The 20,161-nt window shown below is 43.4% G+C and overlaps 1 protein-coding gene across 2 annotated transcripts in view; it reads right to left on the bottom strand.

Annotated features, from left to right (window-relative positions):
• Positions 1 to 20,161, bottom strand: part of Cfap20dc (CFAP20 domain containing) — a 252,383-nt gene that overhangs the window by 77,836 nt on the left and 154,386 nt on the right. For both annotated transcript variants that reach the window (XM_045135745.1, XM_045135746.1), the window contains one exon: positions 8,297 to 8,500. In XM_045135745.1, the coding sequence (XP_044991680.1) occupies positions 8,297 to 8,500 (204 nt within the window). The remainder of the gene's footprint in view (positions 1 to 8,296; positions 8,501 to 20,161) is intronic.

Raw genomic sequence — 20,161 nt, 5'->3', positions numbered from 1 at the left:
TAGGACCAATCTGCTGGAAATTTTAGGGTGAGGAAGAGCAGTGAAGGCTATATAAAAGAACAAGAGATAAGCTGCTCCTGCTATGTTAAGAGGTAAAGACAATATTTTTATGTTGTTATGCAAAGCCTATTGAAAATGGCAAGAATTACTGCAAGGCTAATCAAGACCATAAATAACTTGTTGAGAGCCTCACCATATGTTTGTAATTTTATTAAGTGCAGTTTGCCTCATTTTCCTCCAAATATTATGCTCTGCCACTTGCCATGTTGATGGGTGCATATGACAAGCATTTACATTTTTCCTCCCCCCTATTTTCTAAACAGGGAGACTTCTGTATTTGATATTAGGTTATGATATTGCAATTCTTTTAAAATTTAATTTTATGTATTTGAGAGAGAGAGAGAGAGAGACAGAGACAGAGAGAATGGGCCCTGGCACACCACTGCAAATGAACAGATACATGTGCCACTTTCTGCATTTGGTTTTATGTGGGTACAGGGGAATGGAACCCTGGTCCTTAGGCTTTGCAGGCAAGTGCCTTAACTGCTGAGCCATCTTTCCAGCCTATACTGGAACTCTTGACTTGATGGAATGAAGGCTTGGGGCATCTGCTGACAGGGGAGTATGCACATTAGGCATGCTTTTTTTTGAATCTGGTTTTGTGGAGGGACAGAGAAATAATAATAATAACAACAATAAAAATATTGAAACAACGAAACATCAAGTGTGGCTTCATTTATGAAGTTCTGTGGGGGTCAGTGTTGAAGCCATATCAAAACAAGCGCATTAGCTCCGCTGCCCACCCTTACGGCCCTGGGAGCCATCAGAGGGGTCAAATATCCCAGAAGTCCTTCTGACCACTCATGTGGCCCTTGAGGACATCTCCCCAGGGATCAATTTACAGTCCCTGTGAGCCTACTCGGTGCCTTGCCTGACACAGGCTTGCCATATCCTCACACATAACCATACGGGAAGCCTTTATTAATCCCCTTGTGTGGGTGCTGACAGTGGATGGTAAGCTGGCACCTGGGCCCAGGTTTATATTCTTCGGTTATCATATGAAATTGTATTCATTAATAGTGTCCTTTTTCCTTAGAAACACACACGCACACACACGCACATACCGTTGTCAATCAAAATCTCTCACCAAAATAGGATTCACTTAAAAATTCATTATAGCTGACTTAAAGCAGCCGTCCCAGGGCTGCCTAGAGCCCAGTTTTTTGAACAAATCTCAGGAGGGCTACTTTTTACAGAGACCCTCCAAAATTGATTACTTGTAGCCTGTTTCCACAGAGGTTGTAAAGTATTGTTTTAATTGAATTTGGTTCTAAGTTAGAAACTCTGAAAAATTTGTCTGTCAAAGGCCAATGGATTTCTCGGCAGGCTTGATTTATTTACCATGAGATGCCCACAAAAGCCAATTTGCAATGAGAAATATGGCTACATTTAATTACACTTTTAAATGACTAATTTATTACATCTAAACACCTTTTAAACAGTACATATAACTCTGAACTGTGCAGATGCAAGGAAGGCTGAGGAATCAGGCTTGTGGCACACACAATAGATTTGCTAAAGACTTCATTTTACTCTGAGCTGGCGTTCTAATTTCAGACTGCAGCATGAGTGAGTGTTGTGGCCATCAGTAAAACTCCTGTGCAGATGGTGGTCTGACCTAAATCTCCTTTTCTCACTACTGCTCACCAGGCAGACCTTGCTCAGATGGAGATCTTTTTCTTACAGTGTATACTGAATATTCACCTATTAAGTCTTGAAGATAGAATATTACTCATGCCACTCAAGATTTATTTAAACAAAAGAAAGCTGAAGCTTACTTTGGGGTTGATAAATATTACTTTGGAGTAAAAAGGAATTTGTGTGTATGTGTGTAACTGATGGAGTCATTCAGCCTATAAGGTAACCAGCTGTGATGCCTCGTGCCCGGTCTGTCTTTATGGGAGCCCACTCAGGTCTGGGGGATGTTAGTAACAAGGGTTATTTGATATGGTACACACTACAGCTGAGCCTGTCAATAATGCACGTGGCTATGTGTAGGTGAGATATGACATAGCTTTCAGTTTTGCAGTGAACCTTGAAGGGCTTTAAAAGTTGTTTTCTAATAAAATAGTTAGCAGGCAAAGAAAAAAAAAAAACACCTCCACAAACAACAACAACCAAAGTGTAAAAAAATAAAGAAGGGGCAGGCTGGGGAGATAGCTCAGTCAGTAACTAAATTGTATGACTTGCAAGCATGAGGACCTGATGAGTTCAATACCCAGAACTCACTTAAAAAAAAAAGATTTTTTTTTTTTTTATTAGAGAGAGAGAGGGGTGGGGGGAGGGATTGTGCCAGGGCCTCCAGCCACTGCAAACGAACTCCAGATGCATGCACCATCTTGTGCATCTCACTTATGTGGGACCTGGAGAATTGAACCTTGGTCTTTAGGCTTTGCAGGCATGTGCCCTGACTGGTAAACCATCTCTCCAGTCACCCCCTTTCTTTTTTAAAGCTGAAGCTCATTTGTGGGACCAGTGTTGGGGAGAGGGGATGGATTCCAAGGGTGCACTGGCCAGTAAGTCTTGAAGCCCACTTGGCAAGCTTCAAGCCAATGAGAGACCCTGTCTCTAAAAAGGGGGATTGTGCAGGAGACCCATGAACTTTTCCACACATACACACACATTACAAGGGACTTTGTCCTAACCAGAGAAGAGGGATGGAGAGAAATTTCAGGCAAACACGAGGGAGGAGCAAGGGCATAACTACCCACTACCAGGCGACACAGTGTGACTGGAGGAGAGGGGAGTTCTTTGTGCCTCTATTGGATGGGGGGGGGGGGAGTAAGGTCAAGAGAAGCAACACCCATTCATTTCAGGTCCTATGCAAGCTGATGGAGAAACTGAGGTAGCAGGGGTAACTGCTGAAGGGAAGGCTCTATTCTCACCTCCTCAGAGTCAAGAATCGGGGACACTTCTTCCGTTTTCTATGAAGTGAACGGGCTCAATCCGGACCTCTGCCTGGATTGTTGCCTTCTCTGTGGACGCGTCACGTCAGCCCCGAGGCGGCATCCTCGTTCCCTCCTGTATCTCCTCATCACTCTTTGTTCTGTTACCATGCCTGCCATGGTCTGAACCAGATGTCCCCTCCCCTGAATGCTTGGTCAGTTTGGGAAGTAGAGCTTGTTGGAGGAGGTGTGTTGTTAGGAGCAGCATTAGGCATGGTATAACCAACTTCTCCTTGCCAGGGTACAGCCCACTCTTGCTCTTTTCTGCCAGCTGCTAAGGCAAGAAGTGATGCCAGCCTCTCCTCCTGCCACGCTCTCCCTGCCACGCTGAGACAGTCCCTGGAGACTGTGAGCCAGAATTAACTCTTTCTTCTCATCACCTGCTTTTGGTTGGGTGTTTTATTTATTTATTTTTCTAGCAACTGGAAGGTAGCTGTAACAGGATATACCTGGCTTGAGAGCATGGTGGGGAGCAGTAGGAGATGAGGCTGGGATGGGACAGTTCTGAGTCCAGTGACTCCTTCTGCCACACTAAAAGGCAGTGGGGAGACACGGAAAGGCTCTGCACACAGAAGAGGTTAGATGACGTTGGGGCTTTAGACAGCCCATGGGTGTGGATAATAGTTATAAAAAATAGTTATGTTTCAGATTCATGCCAGCTGCCTTACAAGGTCATAGTTTGGATGTGACCCGGGATACTTGGGCTCAGAACAGATGTTTCTGATGATGAGTCTGCGGTGTGTGGACTGGACTGGAGGTCAGATCTTGACGAACTGCCAAAGAAATTCATATGAACAGTACCATGCTGACTTGTGGCATTAAGTAGTGAGGGTTAAGAGGCAGAGGCAGAGGGGGCTCTAAGGATCTAGAGACCCTTGAATATGGGGAATTAAAGCCTAGGAGACATGGAGTTATCTTCCAAATTTTTGGCTCATGTGCCAGTGTGCAGAGTAGTACCAGTCAGTGATATCACTGCGATAAAGTCATGAATTCCTCCACTTCTTTCACCATCCCTGTGCAATTTCTAAAGAGAAAAGCACAAGCTCTCAGAGAGACAGCAACAATGCTTGCAAATTGCTCTATTTAAACTCTATATGAGCAGCAGGATGTGAGTTCATTAAAGGATGCAATCTCCCATTTGTTGATAGTTCCAAGATTGGAACAGACTGAATTTGATGAAATAATAAACATATCCTATGAATACCAAAGGTAGGATTTTCAATATTTTCTCTGTCTGAAAAATAGACTTTGCAATTTCTCATTTGGTTGAATGGAGAGATTGTTAAGTTCATTACTAATGGTGTTATTTTGGGCCATGTTCTTTTACACTGGAGCTGTTGTCATGCAGGGGACTTCAGTCCTTGCCTGAGCAGGACAGGGATGAGAACCCAGTATCCAGAGCAACCACGAGTTCAGACTCCAGTCCATCACAATCATCCCTAGCTTGCCCTCTGAGGTGCCCATCTGGGAGCACCTTTGTGACAGACTGTGCGTCTCACCGGGAGGGCGTGCTTCTCTTTCTTACTGGTTTTTCAATGGCTGCTGAGGAATATTCTAAAGAAGGGTAAAGATCTTGTTATGTGACTGACAGAGACCTTTATCTGACTCTTACGCTCTCAGTGCTGGTACAAGGATGCTCCATGGCCAGATATGGGACACATGTTTTTCTGTCACCAAGGCCGCAGGAAGAGTTCCATGTTTGGTGACTATGTCTCACGAAAGCACAGCTGGGCGGGGGGGGCAAAAGAACCGGTGATCATGTTTTATTCCCTTTACACATCTCCCTGCAGTCAATTTGACTTCCTCTTCCATGCAGACCTGCATGTTCTCTCCACAGAATAGAAGTTTCAATTTCCGCTACAGCATCCACCAATCAAAACACATCGTAGGGCTGGAGAGATGGCTTAGTGGTTAAGCACTTGCCTGTGAAGCCTAAGGACCCCGGTTCGAGGCTTGATTTCCCAGGATCCACATTAGCCAGATGCACAAGGGGGCACACGCGTCTGGAGTTCGTTTGCAGTGGCTGGAGGCCCTGGCGTGCCCATTCTCTCTCTCTCTCTGCCTCTTTCTCTCTCTGTCTGTCGCTCTCAAATAAATAAAACACATTGTAGCTACTTTCTCATTGATGGGAGGAGAGGATGTAGTTCCAGTTTACGGTCCCCAGGGGGAGCTGCACTGTGGCAGGGGAAGGAAGCAGCTGGAGGTTGAGCGAGCTGGCCCACATCTCAGGGTGGCAGTCATCTAAGTTGGCCTGACAAGCTGGCCCAGTAAACATCGAGGTGCACCACCAGTGACACAGCTTCTCAATCAAGGCTCCACCTTCCAAGTTGACACTGGCTGGGGACTGAGTGTTGAAAACACATGAGGCAGTGGGGGAACATTCCAGACTGAAAAGACCACACATCATGATGGTTTGGATGGTCAGGGGCAACAGTCAGGCCAAGCTAGGTCTGGCCCACTTCTCAGGAGCCTCAATGTTTCCCACTTGGAAACGGGAACTCTACTGGCATTTACCACATAGGGCAGCTGGAGGAATAGACTGAGCAACACATGTGGCTGTGAGATGCCAGGGGTTCTGAGACTGGAAAGGCCTATAAAGATGGAGACCTGGGAAAACTTGGCTGTAAGATACAAAAATTAAATTTCAACATAAGTAATTATTTATGAAGTGCATGAAACAAAGCATCCTCTGCTAACTATGTTATATGTAACTTAATCTCTATGCAGTTATTTAAAAATAGTTTTATTTATTTGCAAGAAGTGAGGGAAGGAGGGGGAAGGAAAGAGAGGAAGTATGGGTACACCAGAGTCTCTGGCTGCTGCAAGCAAACTCTGGAACTTGTGCCATATTGTGTATCTGGCTTTATGTGGGTGCTCGGGAAACAAATTCAAGCCAATAGGCTTTGCAAGCAAGTGCCTTTAACCACTGAGCTATCTCCTCAGCCCTCTATGTAGTTTTTAAAAACTAAATTTTAAAGGAACTTTCACTTTTACCATTTGATGCCCAAAGAGATGGTGAGGAAACCATGTTTCGAGTAGAACTCAGTGTTTAGCCTCTTGCTATTTTCACTGGAGCTGCACTAAGGATAATTTGTATGAGGAGAAGTCATGTGCTGTTTATTTAGTTTCCAGTGCTGGGGACAGAACCCAGCGTCTCACACATGCTAGGCAAGTACTTTCCGGGTTACATCCCTATCTTCATACGGCCATATACAAAGTTGAATTTAAGTTATGTGATTTTACAATTCCTCCAAAAATATATAGTGAAAAGTTATATCTACTGTTGGATGAGAAGATATTTTAATTTACTTTATATGATGTTGGGTGTGATGCTATAGTTTACAGCTGGAAAGTCCTCCCAATAGCTCATGCTAAAGATTTGGTCCCTAGCTGGTGACACTATTGAGAGGCAGTGAAAAATGGCAGGAGGTGGGGCCTCAACGAAGGAAGTGAGTTCATGGAAGCCATGTCCTTGAAGAACTCACTGGGACCCTGGCCCCCGCTTTCTCTCTCCAGGTTGATGAGGATGAGCCCCCAGGTCTCGTCACAGGCCCAAAGTGATGGGGCCAAGGGACCATGGAAACCTCTGGAACGACGAGTCTTGGCCGATCTCTCCTCCTTTGTAGCTGCTCCTCTGAGGTACCTCATCACAGGGACAAGGGACTCAACGCAGGTGGCAGCACTCGACTGCTCCTTTGGCTTACAGCAGCCTCACAATGGCTCTAGACATGAAGGAAATGGTGGCTCTCTCTCCTGTTAGGATGACAGTGATTCCATGCTTCTGTCTTACGATATTTCTTGTGGTGTGTTTGGACTGGCCTACTGAAGTTTATGCTTTATTTGCCCAACTTAACATAAGATCCTTGAGGACAATATTGTAGAGAATGGATCGAGCTGAGATACAGGGATCTGCTTTAGGGTTTAGGAGAAATCCCAGCCCAGGATGTAGCTTGCACATTTGGCAAACAGGAAGGCAAAGAGCTATTGCAGGTCCTCTGTTGAAAGCATGATGGCCATGCTTGGTGTGTGTGCAACATGTATGCAATGTGTGCAAACAATGTCCCCGGCACCGGCCATGGACCCCGAGACATGTAAGCTTCTCAGGACTTTTGCAGAGGGCTCTTCTCGCTCTCCTGTCTGAACAATGGTTAATATTTCTAGTCTTTTGACCATTCATCTGAGAAGTTGTTATCTGACAGATATAAAGCCTCTTTAAAAGCACAGGGCTCATGTTCGGATCAGGGATACAATTGGATGCTGTTGTAGTCCGGTTCGCATTGCTGGCAGAAAACAACCAACCCAAGGGGGGGCTTATGGGAAAAAGGGTTTATTTTGACTTACAGTCTTGAGGGGAAGCTCCACAATGGTAGGGAAAAATGATGGCATGAGTAGAGGGTGGATATCACCTGCTGGCCAATATCAGGTGGACAACAGCAACAGGAGAGTGTGCCAAACACTGGCAAGGGGAAGCTGGCCATAACACCCATAAGCCTGCCCCCAACAATACATTACCTCCAGGAGGCATTAATTTTCAAATCTCCATCAGCTGGAAACCTACCATTCAGAACACCTAAGTTTATGGGGACATTTGAATCAAACCACCACAGATTCCCGGAGCCAATAACAGAATATTTTTTTCTTCTTTCAGAAGCATATGGTTTTATACAACAGCATGATTTGAATGTGTTCCGCAGTCTATGTGGCAGAAGCTTGATGCGCATGCAGTAGTGTTGAGAGGCGAGACTGCTATAAGATGGAACTAGGAAATCGCTGTTGTCCAACAGTGGTTAGATCTGAGGACTCTGATTTCATGAACCAATTAACCCATTGTTGTGGGGGAGGAAAGTTATCATGGGAGTGAGTTCCTGGTGAAAGGATAAATCTTAGCATTTCCCTCTCTCTCTTCCTCTCTCTTGTTATCACACCCTTCACCCAGTCATCATGGAATGATGCAGAAAGAAGCCCCTTGCCGGATGTAGGTCCCCTGACCTTGGGCTCTGTCCTTTGTGTTTATGACTTATCCAGTCTCCTGCATTAAGCAGCACACAACAGACTAAGAAACCAATGATCATATACACATTCTCTGTGGGCAAACACAATGTAAGACAAAACAATGACATCTGACTTCTGTCACCATTCTACAGCACTGTTTTGGAGTGAGCTTTGGGTATTTCTCATGGTGGGTGCTATCATTTTGGCTTTCATCTTCCCAAGCGAGGCTGGGCATTGTTAGGGAGCAGTGTGCTCCTTTTGGGGGCCACAGGGTGGATGCAACAACGTTCAGGACTCACAGGTGGCAGGCAGGAGTTCCAGGTGGTGGTGTCATCACTGCTGGTGCTGACGCTGACATTGCAGTTGTCAACCTGGGAGGCGCTCAGGCCGTGGGGAGCCCTGGGCTCCTCCAGCTCTTCGTTTTGCTGCCTTCTGAGGCTGGCTAGCATCTGCCACTCGGACTCGCTCATCTGGCTGGCTTCGTAGTTCCTCCAGTTGTATTCCTGACCAAGAGACAGGAAGAAGACAAAGGGTCACTTGGTCTTGACTTTCTGACCTACCCACAAATAAGATTTTGCTGCTTCAACATCTGCCACCCTTCCCCATGGACAGAGGCCCAAGTACTTTCCATACCTTCATGAGATACCTATGCCAGGTCTCCCCTTGTCCTGCTCCTGAGATGCCAGCCACACCGACCTTCATGAAGGCCCTCAGAAGAATTACACTTGTGCCTGCTTTAGCTCCAAGTGCAGCCGATCCCCTCTATTGCCTAACTGATGCGACTTCCTTACAGAGACCTTTTCTGCTAATAACTAATAGGCCATCTCCTCTTTCCTATGCTCTTGCAGAATTAAACAGTTTCACTTTTAGCCCTGATCACAAGTGTATTCTGTAGTTCTTTCTGGAGTTGACAGGCAGCCTGTAAACTGTATCACTCATTGGCATGGGTAGTAAGTACCCTTACCCTGCTGGATTTCACACGGCTAAAACCTTGTAGGTCCTCAGCCAGGATTTATGGGTTGACTAAGTAAGCAAAAGTTCAAAGCAGTTTTTAATTTATTAATTTGCTTTTCATTTTTTTCTGTAACAGGGTCTCCCTCTAGTCCAAGCTGGCTTTGCACTTACATTGATCCTCCTGCTTCAACCTCCTTTTCTGGGATTACAGACATTGAACCACCACACCTTGATTCAAAGTAGTATTTTTAAAAGAAAGATTAGGGCTAGAGAGATGGTTTAGCGGTTAAGGCGTTTGCCTTCAAAGCTTAAGGACCTAGGTTTGACTCCCTAGAACCCATGTAAGCCAGATGCACATGGTGGTGCATGCATCTGGAGTTCATTTTCAGTGGTCAGAGGCCCTGGTATGTCCATTCTCTCCCTTTCTCATAAATAAATAGATAAATTTAAAAAAATGATTGTTTTCCACAAAAAGCCAGTTTATAAGGAAGTGGATATTTTTTCAGCATTGCTGAAAATTAAGGCCAAATACATTTAAATTAAAGTAAGTTTGATAATCACTACTATTGTTAAAAGCCATCAAAAACTTGAATACAAGATGACACATTTAAGATCTATAATCCAGAAAGGTCTCATGTCTAAAACAAATGTCTACCTGATGTGGACTATATTACAGATGTAATCAAGAATATTACCACAAATCTATGGAGGTTAACATAAACATTATTTCCTTACATAGAATTGGTATATGAAAGTTTCACAACATGCCATTTTCTTTCCTTTTAGCTTAAACCAGATTTAAGAGTAATCATTAACTTCAACATGACTAAGAGCTCAGTAGCATATGTGAACAGAGTTTTATACTCAGGACTGGCATTTAACTTAAAGGTAATTCTCAAATTTCCTGCTACATCTGGAAATATTGGTTGTATACAAAAAGACTTCCTAAGAAACATGAAATAGTTTTAGATATTTCAATCACTACCCTTACTTTCTTGAAGCACCCTTTGCGACAGCTACTGCTTTTTCTTGCTTATTTTTTTGGCAGTATAAAGATGTAAAAAAAAAATTAACCAGATGTAACTTTGAAAACAGTTCTTGGAGTTCCCAAGACATTAAATGCTTTTTAACACAGTGTCACCACCATCACCATTTCAGTCTGGAAAGCCTGTTATCCGGTGCTGTGGCAGAATAGATTTTAGCAGAATAGATGAGCTGCTGTTAAGCCCTCACGCTTGCAGCTCCAGCAGCACAAGAGGCCCCTTCACTGTAAAGCCCCCACATGCTTATTATGCTGCATAGATACTTGTTCACATTCTCAAAACTTCCAACACAGTTTTTCTATGGATTTATTAAAACCCCCTTACATATTGAGGGCATTAGCTTTTTTAGTATGTATTACAAATTGTATTATGCTACATATACACTTGTTCACATTTTAAAACTCCCATCATAGTTTTCTTATGGATTTATAAAAACCCCTTACATATTGGGGGCATCAGCCTTCTTTAATATGTATTAAAAAGTTTCCTTGCTTATGACATTGTTCACTAGATAAAGAATCTTTAAAAAAATAAAAAAGAATCTCTTCTTACTAAAATGCTATATAAAATTTCCAATGAAATTATTCTATAAATTATTAGTGTTTTCTTTTTTGCATCCCCCAGTTTCCTTCCTTTACCTCCTTCTTCCCTTTTAGCTAGTCCCCTATTTCTCATCAAATAGTCCTCCAATTGTGTGTTTTTGTGTTACAAGTATTATGTTTTTTCCCCTCTGTTAAGATTTTTCTCCCTTCTCATGGCTCTCTTTTGACTTCTTCCCTCCTTCCCTTCCTTGCTTTCCAAAAAGAGATGAGGGATGGCTACCCCAAGGCCTCTTGCCCCTATAAATGAACTCTAGAGGCATGTGCTACTTAGTGGGTCTGGCTTTACATGAGTACTAGGGAATCAAACCTAGGCTCTCAGGCTTTGTAAACAAGCTCCTTTAATAGCTCTGAGCCATCTTTCCCAGACCTCTCTTGATTTTCATTACACACACACACACACACACACACACACACACACACACAACTCTAAGTCTACATATAAGAGAAAACACATGGTATTTTGTCTTCCTGAGACAAGCTTATTTTGCATAACATAATGATCTCTAGTTTTATTCATTTTCCTACAAATGCCATGGCTTCTTTAAGTTTTTTTAAAGTTTATACTCCTATGGCTTCTTTTTCTTTGAGGCAAGCCCAAAAGACTGGCCTTTTTTTTTTTTAATGCAAGAGAGCGAGAGATTGATGGGGAGGGGGTAGGGGAGGAGAGAAGGAGAGAGAATTGGCATGCCAGGGCTTCTAGCCACTGCCTTCGAACTCCAAATGTGTGCACCTCCTTGTGCACATGTGCAACCTTGCGCTTTCGCATCACTTGTGCGTCTGGCTTATGTGGGATGTGGAAAGTCAATCATGAGTCCTTAGGCTTTGAAGGCAAGTGCTTTAACTGCTAAGCTATCTCTCCAGTGCTCTTGTGGCTAAGCTATCTCTCCAGTGCTCTTGTGGCTTCTTTTTGAGGTAACGGAAATGTTCTGAACTTAGGTCATGATTGTGGCTACAGAATGTACCACATTTCCTGAACTGCCCATCTGAAAGGGGTTGGCTTTTATGGCATAAGATTACACTCAGTAACCCAAGGTGACAGTGGGATGTCAGCTGCTTACCGGTGGGTGCAGCACTGAAGTGACTTGCTGCCCCACGTCAGTTCTGTTGAGGAAAGGAACTGAGCATTCTACTGTGTCAGATGGACATGTTATTTGCTGATCTGTGCTTTTATAATGAAAAGCGACATTTTAATTTTCCAAATTTTTCTTAAGAAAAAATTAACATGTTCTTAGTATGCTTGATTAATGCATGTAATTTATTCATTTAACCCGCAGGCCTGGACAGAAACCTTGGGTTTTGGACAGAGAAATAAGAGAGCATGTGGCAGTGAGTAGGGCACAGGACCTGAGTCCAGGTCCTTGTGCCGCCGCCTCCCAGCTTGTGACTGGGCTAATGATGCAGCCTCGGTGCGCCTCAGCTTACCTCTAACGTGGAGACACAGAATTTCTGGTTGGCTAAATAATATCCAGTGAATTCTTAGCATGGGACATAGAACCTCATAGATGGCAAATCTAGATTTATACAAACTTATCACTTGAGACTATCAGAAAATGACTGAGTTTTGGAGCTTACACTCTCTCTCACCCCCTAATGCCCCTTCCTGGGACAGAGCAGAGCCTTTAAGAAGCGGGGCTTGCTACGAGGTCTTAGGTCATCAGGGGCGTGCCCTTGAAGGGAAACGTGAGTCCCTCCTCCCCCTGCCTCCAGTGTCTCTTCTGGTTTCTTTCACATCCTGGCCATGAGATAAATGGTTTCACCACTTGCTGTCTTGCCACAGGCCCCATCAATCATGCCCTGAAAGTTCCTAAACTGGGAGCCAAAACAGACCTTTCCTCTTTATAAAGTGATGGTCAGGGATATCTGGTATTTTGTGTAGGCATATTGACAAATACGTGCACCTCCTAGTTATATTTTATTTAGAAATTAAACACTTGGGCAACTAACTCTACTCAAATAGTATGGATGACATAAAACACATACACAAGTATACATGGTTGCTGACTTAAAATACAGAGAGTTTCAACCCTTTCTTGCTGAGTTAGAATGGTTTGTTTTTGGAACATACATTTACATCCCTCTGAAGAGACTAATGAGATGGTTGTGAATATATCCTTCTTCTTCGTTTTCTTTCCTTTTTTTTTTTTTTTTTTTTAGAGGAAATGTCTTGTTCTAGCCCAAGATGACCTAGAATTCACTATGTAGTCTCAGGATGGCCTTGAACCCACAGTGATCTTCCTACCTTAGCCTCTTCCTAAGTAAGGCGTATGCTGCCATGCCCAGCTTTATTCATGCTCTTTTCTCTCATTTTCTCTTTCTTTCCCTTATAGTCTTTCATCTATTCTAAACCATGCCAGGTGCAGGCAGAAACAAGGTGCACCTCTGTCCTCATGGGGCTCACAGTCTACAATGGTAGTCATAACTGGTATGACCTAAATGGAATTATAGTTATAATGTAATAATATTTGGGGAATGCAACATAGAAGCGAAGCACTCTCATTAACTGTCTAGTGGCACAGGAGCCTAAGGCGACACTGACAGCAAGCTTGCTGGCAGTGTAGTTCATGGTCTTCTAAGGATCTATCTACTGTAGGTAGCGTTGAAGCCAGGGCTGGCGAAGAGCTGGCTGGGCGCCTGCGGTAATCTGTAGTGTTGGAAATAAGATGGACCAAGTCATTGATCCATTCCACAGATGCTTCCTGAGGCCTCTTTCCGTGGTGGGCACTGCTCATGCCATGTTTCCTTAGAACTCTCTCCATTTCCATGATTTCACTTCATACAGCAATAAAATGCATTTGACAACACCTTGGAAGGGGCAGCCCCCCCCCCCAAAAAAAATGAGCATCAGAAAACATCCTCTCCCAGGGTCACGAATAGACCAACTGCGGGCCAAGACATGTCATTAATTTAGCTCTCTGAGACAAGTTTGACGTGCAATCTCTTCAGCCATTTCAAAATCAATAGGCTGAATCATTCATTATTATTGTTTTAAAAGGAGGCTTGCAATAGTCTTTCAGCCTCAGATGTGTAACTAAATTACAAAATTACTGAGAGAGAGGTGTCTCATGTTCTAACTCAGAAGGCCAGGCCTCAAAATGCGTTCTATAACCCAATCCTGTCTCAAAATGCCCTTTAGGAAAGAAGGATTTGCTTCAGGAGTGAGACAATGGGATGAAGGCTCTGCAGCTCTCTGTGTCAGACACTTAGGCCAGCTCTTTGCTCCCTAAGTGAGTCATTCAAGCTATAAGTGACATGAATTTGACCCCCCAACTCATTTACAATTGATGGAAGTTTTCAGCATGAGTGTTTACCACACAAAGGAGAACATGAAAACTAGAACACCAAGGCCTGGTACAACTTGAAAAACTAGGCTAAATGTAATAGATGTGATATAAACCCATACAACGTAAGTCAGGAGTTGTTCAGAAGAAAGAAACGGTCAGCCTGCAGTGTGTTTAGGTCCACGGCAGCCACGTGGATATACATGTAACCACAGCCAATACTGCTAAGAACACACTGTAAATCTTTCAGCATGGAGAAGCCATGGGGCCATCCTTGATTCAGTTCATACTTCATCCCTTAAAAGGTTTCAGGTAAAGAATTCTTGGGTAATTAAGCACAAATTTAACTTCTTATAAGGACACAGATGACATTACCCTTATACATGTGCTCTTTCTGGAGGGAAGGCTGTCTACATTTATATAGTATAAAGTCCCAATCCATGATCTATGAAGAAATATATTTGATAGCTTCCCAATTTTCATAAAGAATTCTGATAAGCAGAGCTGAGGAGTTTTCATTAAACTTACAGCAAGTTAGGAAACAAGTTTTAATTTTGAAGCACCTGTCTTCTAAGTCAAGGCACTTCCTGGGATTAACTACTAAGCATGCATTAGAAGGAATGCAGTGAAATCAAGTTAAAGAAGACCCCATACTCAAGGATGCAACATCTTCAAGGCAATGGTGGTCTTGGATATGGTACAAGCATAGTAGTCATTCAGGAAAAGGTGGCTAAAATATTACTTACAGAACCAGGAGGAAATGGTTACTCTGAGAGTTCATAGTAATGAAAGTAGCAGAGGAAAGCTATTTGAGGTTTCTGGATTGGAAAGATGATAACTTTAAATGGTTTTAAGATGTCGAGAGGTACATCAACACCTGTGTGTGCTTAATGGAAAGAGAAGTTAAGTTACCATTAAGATCACAGAACTGTTTTCAGTAGCCTTAGTTGGAGACAATAGTTCACTATGGTAGATGGGGCAAATATATTCTTTTGTATAACATTCATTTATTTATAATTTTTTATGTGTGTGTATATGCACATGGGTGCATATGTGAAGGGCAGACTGTTGGGGTCACAGATGCTTGTGCCTCTCTGCATCCAGCTTCACATGGGAGCCGAAGAACCAGACTCGGGCCAGCAAGCTTTGCAAGTGCTTCTAACTGCTGAGCCATTTCCTGGCTTCTCCGCTTGAAATTTATAGATTGACACTGCCTTGTCACTGAGATGGCAAGGCAGATCCTCTCTGTTCTAGAGACTGTCAGATGGCATTCAAGGAGCCTAAGTAAGGGGTACAGATGGGGACTGGAGACAACATGTGCAGCATCCTATAGCATGCTGGTCCATTGAGATACCCCAAACCATGAAGGCCAGAGAAAGGTTCCCAGATACTTGACGTCTTAGGGCATTTAGGAAACACTGCCGGCCTAGCACCTCTCATATAAAGTAGGAAGTGGAAAGTAGGCCTTGATCCTACTTGAAATTGGAAAACCAAGACATCAGAGATGATCAACTTCTCAGTAAACACATGATAAATATGTTCATCTTAAGTTTAGAATGTAGAGCTGGCAGGAAAATGTCACAATGTTTGACACCTGTATGAACCCATATATGTTTTATGAGAGAGAGAGAACAAGAGAGAGAGAGAGAGAGAGAGAGAGAGAGAGAGAGAGAGAGAGAGAGAGAGAGAGAGGAGAGAGAATTGGTATGCCAGGGCCTTTGGCCACTGGCAGTGAGCTCCAGAGGTGTGTGCCACCTGTGTGCATGGGCAACCTTGCGCCTATGTCACCTTGTGCCTCTTTTGGGTCCATTGGCTTTGCAGGCAAGCGTCTTAACCGCTAAGCCATCTCTCCAGCCCTGTGTATACTTTTGTTAAACCCTTAAATTTTGGTCAAATCTTTTAAAAATTTTATTTATTTATTTGACAGAGCAAGAGGGAGACAGAGACAAAATGTTAGACATATTAGGTCCCCTGTCACTGCAAATGAACTCCATATGCATGCTGTACTTTGTGTATCTGCCTTCACATGGGTACTGGGGAATCAAACCTGGGCCATTGGGCTTTGCAAGCAAGTGTCTTTTATCCATCTCTCTAGCCCCCATGGTCAAATCTTTTGACTTACCATTTATTTGACTTTTGAGAACTAGAAATCGCTTCTCTTTATTATAGCAAAGTGTATGTAGCTTTTACAGCATGCTGTTCGGTAACAAACATATCAAAATATCTTAATGATGTCTACAATTCTATAACATCACTTAGGTTTTGGGCTCTACTTTTGACTTTACATTATTTTCCACTACTTCTATTCTAGTCCTTTCTGCTTTTATCTACAACCAAGCAAGGCACTGGATATAAAGAAAATGGAAGAAACAAATAATTATATGGCAACAGAAGTGGTTTGGATGGAAAACTACTGAATAAGGCAGAGGGGCTGGGGTAGGCTCCTCCTGGAAATTTTCTATGCTCAATTCAAACACTTCTACTGACATCATAAATGTTAGTTAATCACTGAATTCTGTCATTTAAGCAATAAAGTTAAACAGATAAGACTTAGATAAAGACCTGCCTTTTCAGGGATAAGGAAAGTATGCAATTTTAACAGGATATCAAGCATCAGGCTGTTTTCCAAAAGGTATTAATTGGCAGGCATGTTCACATCAGTAAGTGAAAGTATTCTTCCCCAGGGTTAGTGTTCTGGGCTATGAAATCCCACAAGTTCTGCCCCGTTCAGTTGTCTCCATCAACCGTGAAGTTCTGTTCCTATGATTAAGCTCTGGGAAGAGGGAAGGCAGACAGAGGGTCATCTCTGAGGAAGGAACAGAGGCACCTCGCCTCTTTCTAAACACGCTTTCTCTCTCCATGGTATCCCTGAGAACACACTAGTGTGTAGCCTCGAGGAAGTGACCCATTAATTCATTCTGTGTTAATACTTTATTCAACCACAGAATGCAAGAAGTATACGACCACACAGTAGCCACTCACTTTGCCACTGATTTCTGGAATTCTGTGAATTCTAAAAGGTTTCCTTTGCTTTAGAATGCTACACATACTGGTTTACACAACACACAGCAACAAGCAGAAGGGAAGCTCCCTCCCTTGACTACAGCCCTTTGGATTAAGTGTTAGATGTTCTACATGTAGTATTTGATTTGATATTAAAAGAACCCTACGGGAGAAGCAGTATATTCCCCAGGCCTGCAGACGAAGCAACTGCAGCTAGAAGAGGTTAGTTAGTACGTCAAGGGAAGAAGAGCTAGCTTGGCGTGTCAGTCTTGCCTGACTCCAGCAAGTGCTCCGAGCCACTGTGTCCTCTGCTAGTCTCCTCTCACTTTGGAGGGATGGAAGTGAGGTAGGCCGAGGGATGCACGCTCATTAGGTGGCCCCAGGGCGGCATGAGGCTGGTGGGCACCTGTTTTGGAACAGCCAAACAAGGGTGAGTGAGCCTGTGCAACTGGGCCAGACTGCTGAGCACATGTGTGCTTGGTACCCAGGGAATTTGGTCTTGAAGCAGGTGTTTTGAAACAACACAATATTGTTGTAGCTGAGGCAGGAGAGGGGTTAGAAAGACATTTACAAATTCTTGAAATGATGGGGTCTTGTTGGAGAAACAGCTGCCAATGGCAGACTCCAGTTGCAAATTCAGTCAGACAGATGGCTTCCCTCTGGAAACATGGAACATTATATAAATGGAACACTCCTTTTAAAATTCTAAAATAATTTAGAAATTTATCTTTTCTTTAGGGTTATGGAGCATCAACTGCATAGACTATTAGTACTTTAAAAATATGACAGCAGATATTCCATACTCTAGTACGGGGCTGAAGCACGTCAGGGAGGCAAGGAAACAATTCTCTTCCGTATTATCTTAAAATCGTTTGACAATTAATAAAAAAATTAGCTCAGATTATATCATGCCTAAAATAGCTTTTAAAGTATCTTTGTGTAGTTCACTTTTGATAATCACAATGAAGATGTGAAGGTTAAAGTCAAGTTATATGATTCATGTTTTAAAATTCTTTTCCTACAGAAAGTCCCATCTTTTCTTTCCCCTAAAGACGGTAGGTCAAATTGTAGTTGGCTGCCTAGTGTGTCTTTCTCATGACAAAACAGGCTCAAATGTTCTCTGGAGCTACACGTTCAGTTGATCTCGTTTGTTGAAAGATTCACATAGTGACATTTGCAGGTTTAAAATGATTCATTCATAATTGTTTGAATGCAGTTGTACATGCAGAAAAGTTTAATTACCAGCTATCTACATGGCTGCAATATTACCTCGAGGGCTGTACTTCTTTCTTAATTAAAAATATTTGATCTTAATAATAAAATATTCTATTAAAATATGAATAAAACATTACAAAGAAGTTTACCAAGCTGTTAGCAAATCAATTTCAGTGAGCATTCCTTAAGAATTACTAGTACTTTCCCTATTAAAGGATTAAAAAGGCAGCTATGTGCCTCCTGTAGTAAGCACTTTTAATTTTCCTTTGACATAAAGTGGCTTCACATTGGTAGTTTGTAAGAACACAGACTTTCAATTGGATGTCTACAAACAGTGGCAGGTAGCAAGCGCCATTACAGCTAAGTTGACTAAGTTCCTTGACAGTTCTTTGTAGCACATAACATAGAAGGGGTCCTTCACCATGTGCTAAGTTGTTGACTGAGTTCCCCACAGTCCCTCACAGCTCATGATATAGATGGGGTCCTTCACCTTGTGCTAAGTTGTTGACTGAGTTCCCCACAGTCCCTCACAGCTCATGATATAGATGGGGTCCTTCACCTTGTGCTAAGTTGTTGACTGAGTTCCCCACAGTCCCTCACAGCTCATGACATAGAAGGGGTCCTTCACCTTGTGCTAAGTTGATGACTGAGTTCTCTGACAGTCCTTCACAGCTCATGACATAGAAGGGGTCCTTCACCTTGTGCTAAGTTGTTGACTGAGTTCCCCACAGTCCCTCACAGCTCATGACATAGAAGGGGTCCTTCACCATGTGCTAAGTTGATGACTGAGTTCTCTGACAGTCCTTCACAGCTCATGACATAGAAGGGGTCCTTCACCATGTGCTAAGTTGTTGACTGAGTTCCCCACAGTCCCTCACAGCTCATGACATGGAAGGGGTCCTTCACCGTGTGCTAAGTTGATGACTGAGTTCTCCGACATTCCCTCACAGCTCATGACGTAGAAGGGGTCTTTCACCATGTGCTAAGATGATGACTGAGTTCTCCGACAGTCCCTCACAGCTCATGACATAGAAGGGGTCCTTCACCACGTGCTAAGTTGATGACTGAGTTCTCCGACAGTCCCTCACAGCTCATGACATAGAAGGGGTCCTTTATCACGTGCTCCCTGCCAGTGTTACCCTGAGCCCAGAGGCCTGAAACAGTGGGTCTACTCAATGTGGCTGAAACTTGCACAGTTGTAAGGACGTTACTTACTGCCTAGGTACTCAAGTTTCAAAGCCAAGGTCAGCCTTAATTCTACCATTTTCCTTTCCTACATCCTATTAATCCCACCTCCTAAGCATCATTCTAGTCAGCTGCAGTGTCTCTTCAACTTGACTGTAAACTATTAGTGAAGTGCCACATGCCATTTCTGTGCTGTTACACCCTTTTGCAAGCAGGAGGTGGGGAGGAGGAGACAGGCATGCCGGGGCTGCCACTTTCAATCAATTCCAGATACAGGAGCCACTTTACGCATCTGGTTGTAAGTGGATACTGGGGATTTGAACCTGGGCCTCTGGGCTTTGCAAGGAAGCACCCTCATCACTGATCCATCTCGGTAGTCCCTTTTTACATCCATTCTTGGCACAGCCAGAGAAAACCATCTCAATAGCTCACCTGAATCCCTCCAGACGATTACCAGTGCACTTGCAAGAGAGGCTTGTTTCCCTCTGGGCGTTATGTGATCTCAGCCTTGGGTTCCTCCTACTCCTCCTCATCTTCTACGTTCTCCTGGGCCATGCAGCACAGCTCCATGGGCCCTTCTTCAATGCTCAAAGACGCCTGATTCTGCAGCCTTGCATCCAACTGCCTGGGATGCTGAAACCACCATTCCTCTGTCATCTGCACCTCTGGTGTCTCTTTAAAGCTTCGATCTCAGCTCAAATGTGACCACATAGTAATGGAAGCATCCACACCCTGCACAGTGTTCCCTCTCTGTCACATTTGTTTTGTTTTTTCCTGTAGCTGTATTGTAGGTTATCCTGGTGGTTATTTATTCTTCGTCTCCCGTAGGCACCATCCCTGAGGAGAACAGCCGTAGTCTGTGCCCTGCCTGTGTTTTACCTCGA

The sequence above is a fragment of the Jaculus jaculus genome, chromosome 16, assembly GCF_020740685.1.
Source record: "Jaculus jaculus isolate mJacJac1 chromosome 16, mJacJac1.mat.Y.cur, whole genome shotgun sequence".
In the NCBI taxonomy this organism is placed as follows: Eukaryota; Metazoa; Chordata; class Mammalia; order Rodentia; family Dipodidae; genus Jaculus; species Jaculus jaculus.
The sequence above is the reverse complement of the archived record's forward strand: the minus strand, read 5'-3'. Positions and strand labels throughout refer to the sequence as shown.